Below are 12,600 nucleotides of genomic sequence, written 5' to 3'. Positions count from 1 at the left end.
CTGTGAATGGTCCTTTTGTGTTCTGCTCTGGTTTACAGAATTTCTGTCCGTCCTCCCAGATTCTTGCCAAGGATCTTGTTCCCCACCACATTTTTGTTGCCGTTTCTCCAAACCCTACCCCTGCCCTTCCCCACCATAAGACATAGGAAAAGTAGGCCATTTGGCCCATTGAGTGTGCTCCACTATTCAATGAAGTCATGACTGATCTGATTTGATAATCCTCAATTTCATTTTCCCGCCATATCTCCATAACCCTTGATTCCCTCAGTGACTAAAGATCTGTCTAACTCAGCTTCAACATACTCAATGACTCGTCCTCTACAGCCCTTTGTGGTAAAGAATTCCACAGATTCACTATCCTCCTCATCTCTGTCTTAAGTGGACGACCCCTTACTTTGAGATTATACCCCCTCATCTCCCAAAAGGAGAATGCGGAATTCTCCCAAAAAAATTAAGTGTCAGATTCGTGGGAAAACTGGAGTAATTCATATTGGTTTCTTTAATGGGAGTTCAGAGACCAATCTTTCCGACACAATGCACTGCAGAGTCCACCTGCATGGATACCATTAAGTTTCAGGGAGCAGGGTCTATTCCCACTGGAGACGTTGAGGTCAGTGGGTCTTTGCGCATGTGCGGATCTGTTAGAAATCCGGCGCTGGGAGATGCACGCATGAATCCCGCACGTGCTCGGCCATGAGATTCTCCCACCCTGCTGCGCTAGAAAATTTACGTGGTACGGCAGGAAAGTTGCCCCCTATATGTCTCAATACGGTTGTCTCTCGTTCTCCTAAACTCCAATAAGTACAGACCTAAAATACTCAAAATCTCTTCAGAGGAAAATCCCTCCCTGTCTGAGATACCTGACAGATTTTTGGTGCCATTGCTGCCATTTATGGCATTTTACTTTCTATTTCACTTCTTCATAAGCCTCTCAGCCCTCCAAGCCTGCACCGACCATGCTGCCCAACGGAACTAAAACACCCTACTCTTCCGGGGACCATATCCCTCTATTTCCATCCCATTCATGTACTCGTCAAGACGCCCTTAAAAATCACTACCGTAACTGCTTCCACTACCTCCTCTGGCAATAAGGTCCAGGCACCCACTACTCTCTGTGCAAAAATTCTGCCTCTTACATCTCCTTTAAACCTTGCCCCTCGCACCTTAAACCTGTGGCACCTAGTAATTGATTCTTCCACCCTAGGGAAAAAGCTTCTGACTATCCAGTCTGTCCATTGCCTCTCGTAATCTTGTAGACTTCTATCAGGTCATCCCACAGCCTCCGTTGTTCCAGTGAGAACAAACCAAATTTCTCCAACCTCTCCTCATAGCTAATGCCCTCCAAACCAGGCAACATCCTGGTAAATCCTTTCTGTACCCTCTCCACATCCTTCTGGTAGTGTGGTGACCAGAATTGAACACTATATTCCAAGTGTGGCCTCACTAAGATTCTATAAAGCTGCAACATGACTTGCCAATTTTTAAACTCACTGCCCTGGCCAATGAAGGCAAACATGCCGCATGCCTTCTTGACTACCTTCTCCATCTGCATTGCCACTTTCAGTGACCTGTGGTACCTGTACACCCAGATCCATTTGCCCACCTATACTCTTAAGGTTTGTGCCATTTACTGTATATTTCCTCTCTGTATTAGACTTTGCATGTTCCTTTTTGTCTCCCAGATGATCAATTGAAAGATTCTTATTTTCTGCATATTCCATCTTTAAGGTCGAATAAGATCTGACATGTTTCCTGGCTGGGTGTAATTGCATTCATTTAATGCTGAAAGCTAATGGATTTAATTACTTCGTCATTAAAATTTAAAGCAAGATTAGCCTCTTATTGCCTTGAGAATACATAACCTTGCCTCACATGCTATTTATATCTAATCATTACTTACATTCATGAAGGATTTTATTACTATGTAAGGTCTCCCAGTGGATATGTTGAATGGTTCCTGTGTTGAATACATGTCCTGCATTTTTAGAGAGCTCGCCACTCAATTCAGTGTCTAAGTTAGGAATAGCTGCTGGTTTTCATTTAGACAGGACACAGAGAGCTATACAACGCACCTGCAAGTCTTGCAGTTAGGTATTGCCATTTACCCTGCCATAGTAATATTCTTTGATCACCCTAACGCTCCGCACCCCTGGTGTTTATCGGTGTTTGCCGAATTTGAGAAGCAAAAAGATAAAAATGCTGCTGAAAATGTGTGCACGGTTTCCCATGAGGTATAGCGAGTGTAACCATAGGATCCTACCATGCAGAAAGAGGCCATTCGGCCCATCAAATCTGCACCGATCACAATCCCACCCAGGCCCTATTCCCATAACCCTATGCATTTGGCCTAGCCAGTCCCACTGATACTAAAGGACAATGTAACACGGCCAATCCACCTAACCCGTACATCTTTGGACTGTGGGAGGAAACCAGAACACCTGATGGAAACCCATGCAGACATGGGGCGAATGTGTAAACTCCATACAGGCAGTGACCAGATCAGAATTGAACCCAGGACCATGGTGCTGCGAGACAGCGGTGCTAACCATTGTGTCACCATGCTGCCCTTACCAGCGAGTAGCTTATCTCACCAGGGCAGTGGTCAGGTTGCTGTAATTGATCTTGATCACTCAGATTATGGATGGAAATTCTCTTCAAAGCCACCAATTGCTATGTAGTGGCTCCTGGATGTACGTGCACACACCACATGGCATCAGCTGGATCCTCCTTGCGTATGATGACCTAAATTTTGATTTGAATTATGATTGTCACAAATGTCGGTATCCAGTGAAAAGGATTGTTTCTTGTGTGCTGGACAGACAAAACAGACTTTTGATAGGGTACATAAGGGAGAAGGAAAATAGAGGATGCAGAATGTCACGTTACAGTCGTAGCTAGGGTGCAGAGAAAGATCAGCTTAAGATCGGTCCATCCAAAAGTCTGTGGCAGTTGGGAAAAAGCTGTTATTGAGTCGGTTGCTGCATGATCTCAGACTTTTGTGTTTTTTTTCCCGATGGAAGAAGGTGGAAGAGAGTATGTCCAGGATGTGTGGGGTTGTTGATTATACTGGCTGCTTTACCAGTGCAGTGGGAAGTGTAAACAGAGTTATTGAATGGGAGGCTGGTTTAGGTGATGGACTGGGCTGCGTTCACAACTCTTTGTAGTTTCTTGTGTTCTTGGACAAAGCAGAAGCCATACCAAGCTGTGATACATCCGGAAAGAATGCTTTCAGTGGTGCATCTGTAAATTTCCTTAGCCTCCTGAGAAAGTAAAGGCGTTGGTCGGCTTTTGTAACTAAGCATCAGCATGGAGGACACAGGTTGTTGGTGATCTAGGCAGATAGAAACTTGAAGCTCTAGACCATTTCTACTTGATCCCTGTTGATGTAGACAGGGGCATGTCCTCCACTAGAAATAATGTCCTGACACAATGCTAGGACTTCTGCGCACAATGGCCATTTTGGCAAGTCACCAGAGTGCTTCAAATACCTTTGGAACTGTAGCTGAATGTGGGATTAACATCCTTTGCAGAGGGAAGGAAAGCAAGGGAAAGTAGAAAATATGTGTGCAGTGTCCACAAAATATTTATGATTGGTAACAGGTCCCTTCAGTACATTAATCGCAAAGGAATGGAAGAGGCCGGTTTAAATTTATGCACAAGGCCCTGGATATCATGAATCGCAGAGCAATTAAGGGAAGCAGAGGATGACTAAGATCACATAATACATTTGCTAATCCATATTGCAGGCAGAAAAGCTGAATTTAATTTATGACCCTATGTTGTAAATCATCACATTACCCTAAATCCCTTCCATAAGGCTTTCTTTGGCAATTGTACAAAAAATGTTACAGCAAGCGGGAGTGCTATAGAGTGCTTTATATGAGGTCTCTATAAGTGGAGTCATAAACCTATGCACTGGAGCAATGACATCCTTTAATATGGCAAGAATAAGGAGTCAGAGTTGAAATTGTGATATTAACTCTGAGATCCAGACTTCACTTTATAGCCAGTCAGTGCATTGTAAATGAAAGAAGATGGACTGGAAAGAAATAGGAAGCAAATATCCTTCAGTGGTATGAGTTGGCTGAGAATCAAGGAAGATAGAGCAGATCCTGATTAGCAATCTCTCAGTGAATGAAAGGCATCTTTACGTTGTTAGTTAAAAGTTTGCTTTTGATGCAAAGAAACCATCAAACTATTGAGTGATTTTATTTTCCAGGGATAAAGACACCAATAAACGTGTTTGAGTAAAGTCTGTTTGTCCGTTATTTTAACTGTGTTGTTCATAAATTTAAAATAAGTAGATTAATCAGGATTAAAAAGTCGACCAGGGAATTTGATGCAGATGCATGAAGCATTGATATCACAAAGTATAATGGGGTGGCATGGTGGCACAGTGGTTAACACTGCTGCCTCTCAGTGCCAGGGACCTGGGTTCAAATACGGTCTCAGATCACTGTCTGTGTGGAGTTTGCACATTCTGCCCATTTGTGTCTGTGTGAGTTTCCTCCGGGTGTTCCAATTTCCTCCCACAGTCCAAAGATGTGCAAGTTAGGTTGATTGGCCATGCTAAATTGACCCTGGTGTCAGGGACTCAGCATAATAAATATGTAGGGTGATGGGAATAGGGCCTGGGTGAGATCACAGTCAGTGCAGACTTGATGGACTGAATGGCCTCCTTCTGCACTGTAGGGATTCAATAACTTCCTGGCTATAACGTTTAAAAAATCTCAGTGAGGATCTTGCCTCATGCAACAGTGTAAAATGGATGATTTTTTAGTTAGTAGCTTGGTTCACCTGCCCACTGATGCTTGTTTCCCTTGAAGTCAGATTTAAAAAAAAATTTGAAGAAGATACGGACTCAAAACATTTCGCTTTCAATTAAAAATTATGATTGATGCAAGATGGGCTACGACTCGCTGTCACACGTTTTATCTATTCATTCATTCGCATGGGCATCACTGGCTGGCCAGCATTTATTGCCCATCCGTAGTTGCCCTTGGAGGATAGTTGAGAGTCGACCACATTGCTGTGGATCTGGAGTAACATGTAAACCAGACCAATTAAGGAGGGTAGATTTCCTTCCCTAAAGGACATTAGTAAACTAGTTGCGTTTTTCCGACAATTGACAATGGTTTAATCAGTATATTCTTAATGCCAGATATTTTATTCTGAATTCAAATTCTACTATCTGCCATGGTGGGATTCGAACCCGAGTCACCAGAACCTTAGCTGAATTTCTGGATTAATAGTTTAGAGATACTACGACTAGGCCATCATCTCCCCCTTATCCAATGTCCCGTTTATATCATAGAGTCCCTACAGTGCATAAGGAGGCCATTGGCCCATTGACTACAATCCCACCCAGGCACTATCTCTATAACTCCACGTATTTACCCTACTAACCTCCCTGACGCTAAGGGGCATTTTAGCACGGCCCAATGAACCGAACGCACACATCTTTGGAGTGTGGGAGGAAATTGGAGCAGCCGGAGGAAATCGATGCAGGCACACGCAAACTCCACACAGTGTCCCGAGGCTGGAATTGAACCCGGGTCTCTGGTGTTGTGAGGCAGCAGTGCTAACCACTGTCGCCGCTTCATTGTACCACTATATGCTGAAAACGCAATCCTGAATCAGACAGGAGAATAGCCCTGTCTGTATGCAGAGTAGAGAACTGTTCCCCTTCCATCTCCTGGTGTTGGGAATGCATTAGCTTGCCGACTGCATGGGGATACAGCACATTAGGCACTAGACAGCAGCGACTCCCTGCTTCCTTTCTGTCCACCCCTCACCACATTCCACAGAGCACCTGACCTTAGTAATACCGGTCAGTGGAGATGATGCAGCGGGTGCCAGGAATCTCATCACGCGGAGGAGAAGGAAAGCCAGGTGAGTTATTGTTGAACTAATGCCGTGAGCTTCACAGTGGCTGGATCAAGGGAACAGTTGGCAGAGTGTGTGGCTGGAGATCACCTGTTAGTGCTCTGGGTTTGTCAGCACATGGCCCACAGAGATCTAAACAGCGTGAAAAATGGGGGAACGAGGTGTTGGTTTGCGGCTGACTCCAGCAATAGAGGGCTGCAATTATCAGTGCAGTAATTCATATTTGTCACAGCTTTATTCCACATGGAGATCTGAGCTTGAGCAGATGACAAGAAAAGGCTAAGTTTTCTCACTGGGAGGAAGAGGAAATAGTAGATACCCTACTGTCACAGGAATATTTATGCTTTGGAAAGGGTTCACAGAAGAACAACAGAGATGGTTATGCTTACTTAGTGCTCTAATTTATGAGGAGAGACTTGCAGTTGAACTTTTTTTCACTTTGCAGAAAAGAAGTTTGAGGAAAACATGTCCTATACGTTTAAACTGCTAAACACTACAGCTTAAGAGCCCAGTGACAGTATCAATTTCCTTGCAAATGTAAAATGAACACAAAATTAAGAAACCTCAAACAATGTTGGACAAAGTTTTCAAACTTCTCTCCATGCCATGATTATGTGAAACAAGAATCTCAGTTCGAGCAGTGCAAAAAGGACAGGACAAATATCATTTAGGAATGGATTCAAAACTCTCGGGATGAACATACCAGGAATGAATGCCCCCAAACCAAAGTATTTTGGATGCTCTGGTGAATGTTTCTCAGAAATGTCAACTCAGTGTTTCTTAGGAACACAGAACCATAGAATCCCTACAGTGTGGAAGGAGGCCATTCGGCCCATTGAATCTGCACCGACTCTCTGACAGAGCATCTTACCCAGGGCAGCATAGTGGTTAGCACTGCTGCCTCACAGTTCCTGGGACCTGGGTTTGATTCCCGGCTTGGGTCACTGTCTATGTGGAGTTTGCACCTTCTCCCTGTGTTTGTGTGAGTTTCCTACCGGGTGCTCTGGTTTCCCCCCTTAAGCCAAAGATGTGCAGGTTAGGTTGATTGGCCATGCTGTAAGTTGCCCACAGGGTTCTGGGATGTGTAGGTTAAAGGGATTAGTGGGGTGTGGGGATAGGGCCTGGGGTGGGATTGTGGTCGATGCAGACTCAATGGGCTGAATGGCCTACTTCTGCACTGTGGGATATCTGTGATACTCCCTGCTTTATCCCTATACCCATAACCCCACACATTCACTATGGCTAATATATCATCTTAGAACACTAAGGAGCAATTTAGCCGACCCACCTAACCTGCATATCTTTGGACTCTGGGAGGAAACTGGAGCATCCAGAGGGAGAACATGCAGACGCCACACAGACAGTCACCTAAGGCTGGAATTGAACCCAGTTCCCTGACACTGTGAGGCAGCAGTGCTAGTCACTGTAGAAATTTCATTTGTGAAAACCTGTGTTGATGAATGGAGGAGTAAAGATAAATGGATACTTTGGACTTATACTTCACAATTTTAGAAAATGCGAGACCTTTTGTAGGATACTACACATGTTCTATTGAAGGAGACCTTGATCTCTTGTTAAGTTGCCTGGAGTATCTGTCATGTGAGAAGTCCCAATTAAATTGAAGTTTGCTGTTATTATTCACAGAATTCAGCTGTTTATGAATCACACAAAGCCATTTTCCTACCATCTAGCTTAATGGTTAAAAGAAAAGGGCAGCATGGACAAGTAGGGCCAAAGGGCCTGTTTCTTCTATGACCAAATCCACCATCTTTAGGCACATGATTTGGAGGTGATGATGTTCCCATGTACGTACCGCTTTTGACCTTCGAGCTAATTGTTTGATTAGCTTTTCCAAGGAAGCATTAGTGATTTACTGCCCCATTGATAGGCCACAGTATAGCCAAGGTATGACAGCTCGAGCCAGTGAATATTTGAGTTGGTGGGTAAAGAGGAAATTGTGCTTCATGGAACACCACATTTTTCTTGAATGTCAATTATAAAATGATTTTTGGTAGTTTTGGAAATCTTATCGAGTGACCTTATCTTGTTCTCAAAATGAGTGTTCGGTATTTAAGAAAAGCTAAAACTGTTTTGACTTTAACAAAATACAGAGCAATGTGGCCACATGCAGGATATATATGATAGCTAAATCAGTAAAACTGCACAGAGAATGATTTATAACCTTTTACTCATTCCCCAACTTTGCAGCATAATTTTTGAAATGATTCATTCCATAACCCTCCACTTCTTTTATGCCACAGCATATTAAGACTTTTATCTAACAGCAGATTGCAAGGATAAAATACACAATTATCAAATGCATCCTGTGTCACGATAACTTAATCATAACAAATATAAGTGACAAAAATATTCTTAAAGGTTTCAAGTAAACTTAAGTAGAATCATAGAATCCCTGCAGTGCAGAAAAAGTCCATTCGGCCCATCAAGTCTGCACTGGCTCGTCGATGGAGCATCTTTCCTAGGCCCTTTCCCCATAACCCCACGTATTTACCCCACTAATCCCCCTGATCTACACATCTTGGGACACTGAGGGGCAACTTAGCATGATCAATCCACCTAACCTGCACATCTTTGGACTGTGGGAGGAAGCTGGAGCACCTGGAGGAAACCCACGCAGACACAGGGAGAAACTCCACACAGACAGTGACCCAAAACTGCAATTGAACCCAGGTCCCTGGCACTGTGAGGCAGCAGTGCTAACCACCGTGCCGCTCTTTCAATGTATTTTTACAGTCATAGTTGATGCTTATGATGGCTGTTCTTTCTAGTGAGCATGTGAGAGGGACTTCCATCATTTGTTGCCTCTGACTTATGGAGTGATGTTCAAAAATATTGATATAGCTCCAACTGCTTAACTGTAAGCAATCAAAGCAAATCTATTTTTTTCCAGCAAATGAAAATAATATGCAAAGATTTGGCATTTCTGTCAATGAAAGCCTACGGTTGTATAGTGAAAGCTTACCTCACATGATTTAATGCAGTGAATCATTTCGGGGTGTGGGTACCAGTTAAGTCCTGCTGTACAAACAATACTCTGTGAAGAGAAAATAAAACAACAGTTATCATAATTGCACTGAAAAGAAGTTTGCTATCTGTGTGGCGAGTCTCTTGATCATCCGAGTATCTACTTTTGTTGCTTTGTGATTTACTGTACCAGTCTGCAGAGGGAAAACAAGGTCACATGGATTTCTTAATGTCGTGGGTGACTCACCAACCAAACAAGGTTTAAGCGATGATTTGTTAAAGGTCTTTCACTTATGTCTTTCCCATGAGATACAGGACCACGTCCTGGCCACTGATAGTTGAAGGTGCATTTAATAGCTTGATGTGTGCGGTCCTATCATTCAGTATCTCAAACAGGTCAATATGTTGAATGTTAGAATTAAATGTTGAATAATGGTTATTTGGGAGTAATCACAAAGCCACAATCTAGCCAGAGACTTCAGACGATCTGACATTGATCACATTGGATTGAATTCAAGGTTTCTCAGGAAGTTCAGCAAGAAATGGTTACAAGACATTGGTAAGTCAGTAATCCTTTATTCCGTGAACAATCTGTGCTTTTATTAATTTGCTGTGATTTTGTAATTATACTTATGAATCCCTATTTTGTAATACATAATGCATGTTTTTATGGTTTTTATCAGTTTGGGATATTCAAGCAGTGGAGAAAATCTGAAATTAATAATTTGCATCATATTAAGAAATACACTGACGTTCTAGAAATATTAGTGCTTATTTAACACAAATCATAGAATCCCTACAGAGGCCATTTGGCCCATCAAATCTGCACTGACTCTCTGACAGAGTATTTTACCCAGACCTATCCCCCTGCCCTATCCCTGTAACCCACATATTTCCCATGCCTAATTCATCTAAGCTACACCCCCGGGACACTAAGGAGCAATTTAGCATGGCCAATCCACCCAATCGACACATTTTTGGACTATGGGAGGAAACTGGAGCACCCAGAGGAAATCCACACCGGCACAGGGAGAATGTACAAACTCCACACAGACAGTGACCCAAGACTGGAATTGAACCTGGTTCCCTGCCACTGTGAGGCAGCAGTGCTAACCGCTGCTCTTGCTTTCAAATTTGCTGCCGTAAAACAGTTTCGAGCATTTCACAGGATGATTTGTATAATAGGCAGTCACGTCTGAGGCCTCGTCCAATTGTTAATAAGCAGACACTGGCTTCATGAACACTGTCCTGCATATTCCCTTTACAGGGTAAGGTCCAAACACGCTGTCTCAACGTACAATCACATCACTGGTGCGCAATGTTATTGCAGCAATAAAAGCTTGACTGTTTTCATTCCGTTCCTTTCACGAGCAGAACTTATTTGCCAAACAAGCCTTTGTACAAGATGTTGCCTCTTTTACGACTCTGCTGCTTCACACCCACGGGGTTCATTCATTCACTAATGCTGTGAATTGGACAAGATGGTATCAGCTTCCTCCATGAGCACAGAAACACTGCAGCTCCTGTCCACAGAAGGTCCCATCAACCTTAAGCCATTGATTGACCAAACGCAGAACAAAGGAGAGACCTCTTTCCAGAGCTGAAAGACAACCAGGGTTCTTGTTGCTGATAAATTCAGCATTTTACAGCGGAGGTTAATTAGATGCGGCATAAGCATATTTTGTAATGCACTTTTCATTTTTATAAATGAAGAGTAATTTCTGTCTTTGGAAATTCCATCATCAGTTTGGGCGGCACGGTGGCAGAGTGGTTAGGACTGCTGCCTCACAGCACCAGGGACCCTCATCCAATTCTGGCCTCAGGTCACTGTCTGTGTAGCATTTTCAGTTCCTCCTGTGTCTGCGTGGGTTTCCTCCGCATGCACCGATTTCTTCCCACAGTCCAAAGGTATGCAGGTTAGATTGATTTGGCCATGCTAAATTGACCCTAGTGTCGGGAGATTAGCAGTGTAAATGTGTGGTGTTATGGGAATAGGGCCTGGGTGGGATTGTGGTCAGTGTAGACGCGATGGGCTGAATGGTCTCCTTCTGTATTGTAAGGATTCTATGATTCTATAAATAGCTGGACAAATAGTTGTGTCAGACACAGGGCACACACTGTTTATTTTTGGGCCCAGTACCATTGAGCTAACCAGTGTGTAACCTTTATGCTGCCTACAGACTGACATGGTTGGGGCATGGAGTGAAAGCACACTGCTGACTGGCCACATGCTCAGCTTGGGGGCCCAGCAGTGTGCATGGCTGGCAATGACAACTAACTTGGCTCTCTCATTGAGGTGGCACACCCGGGCTACAGCAGTGTTGAAACTGTCAGGAGAGTTTTGGTGGAAGCGCTGCAGGGTAGAGTGAGGCCTCCCATTCTCAAAAGTGGTGCTTGGGGACATTAGTCAGTTCAGTGACCACACGCTTCTGGTCACAGTCACTAAATACATCTTTCGCTACCAAGCTTTCACACTGGTCTACGTATCACACCCTCATCAGCAAATAGGAGGCTTAACATCCAGATGTTCTGCCTCGCCCTCGCAAGCATGCGCAGCCTCACACCCATTCCTCACTTCTTCCACATCCCTCCAGCTATTTAAACGTGATGGGTACATCACCCAAACGCATTTCAACACATTCAGTGACATTGCTCTTACAAGACAAGATCACACCTAACAGGAGGCAACAGCAGTGAGCCAGTGGAGAGCAGGCATCTCCACCGGTCCTATGGTGGATAGGTGACAGTGGTCTACATTATGGATGATGGGGACAGCTGTGACTGAGGCCACTGCATCCTCCATCACAGTGAACATACAATTATGTCCGAGTGTCATGCCCCTCCCTGGGGGCAGCAAGGTGGCACAGTGATTAGCACTGCTGCCTCGCAGCGCCAGGGCCCCTGGTTTGGATTCCCGGCTTGGGCGACTGTCTGTCTGTGGAGTTTGTCCATTCTTCCCGTGTCTGCATGGGTTTCCTCCGGGTGTTCCATTTTCCTCCCATGGTCCAAAGATGTGCGGGTTAGGTGGATTGGCCATGCTAAATCGCCCCTGAGTGTAAGGGGGACTATCTAAGGTAAATGCATGGGGTTAAGGGGATAGGGCCTGGGTGGAATTGTAGTTGGTGCCAACTTGATGGGCCAAACAGCCCATCAAGTTGTCGGATCCGCACTGTCGGATTCCATGATTCTTTGCAAATCCCGCTTCACCTTCGCTTGGTTGTCTTGTATGAAGTGTAAGATGCAGATGGTGTGACCATTGGGTCACTTGCTTTCCATCCCACTCTCCTCCTCTCAGCCAAACCTTCTCCCTCAGCATCAGTGAGCATCACTGGCAAGGCCAGTATTCATTTCCCATTCCTAACTGCCCTTGACAACCTGATGGTGAGGCAGTTTTTGAACCACTTTGATCCATCTGGTGCCGGTGCACCCACAGTGCTATTAGGCAGGGATTTCCAGGATTTAAACCCTGTGCGGTGAAGGAATGACAGAGTTCCGAGTCAGAATGCTGTTTAGCTTGGAGACAAGCTGGCAGATGATGGTGTTCCTGTGGGAGTTGGGGCCTGGGTAGGATGCTCTTTCAGAGAGTCAGTGCAGACTTGGTGGGCTGAATGGCCTCCTCCTGCACTGTAGGGATCCCATGATTCTGTGATTTATGGGATGTGGGTATTGGTAGCAAGGTCAACATTTATTGCCCATACTAAATTGCCCTTGAACTGAATGGCGTGCTTG

The 12,600-nt window shown here is 44.4% G+C and overlaps 1 protein-coding gene across 1 annotated transcript in view; it reads right to left on the bottom strand.

Annotated features, from left to right (window-relative positions):
• pappaa (pregnancy-associated plasma protein A, pappalysin 1a) overlaps window positions 1–12,600 on the bottom strand; it is a 329,950-nt gene that overhangs the window by 63,191 nt on the left and 254,159 nt on the right. Inside the window, exon 20 of the mRNA XM_080212189.1 lies at window positions 8,870–8,941. Within this exon, the coding sequence (XP_080068315.1) occupies window positions 8,870–8,941 (72 nt within the window). The remainder of the gene's footprint in view (window positions 1–8,869; window positions 8,942–12,600) is intronic.

Source organism: Carcharhinus amblyrhynchos, chromosome 25 (genome assembly GCF_965287045.1).
Source record: "Carcharhinus amblyrhynchos chromosome 25, sCarAmb.v2.hapA, whole genome shotgun sequence".
Lineage (NCBI taxonomy): Eukaryota > Metazoa > Chordata > Chondrichthyes > Carcharhiniformes > Carcharhinidae > Carcharhinus > Carcharhinus amblyrhynchos.
Note: the sequence above shows the minus strand (reverse complement) of the source record. Positions and strands in the feature narration are given on the sequence as shown.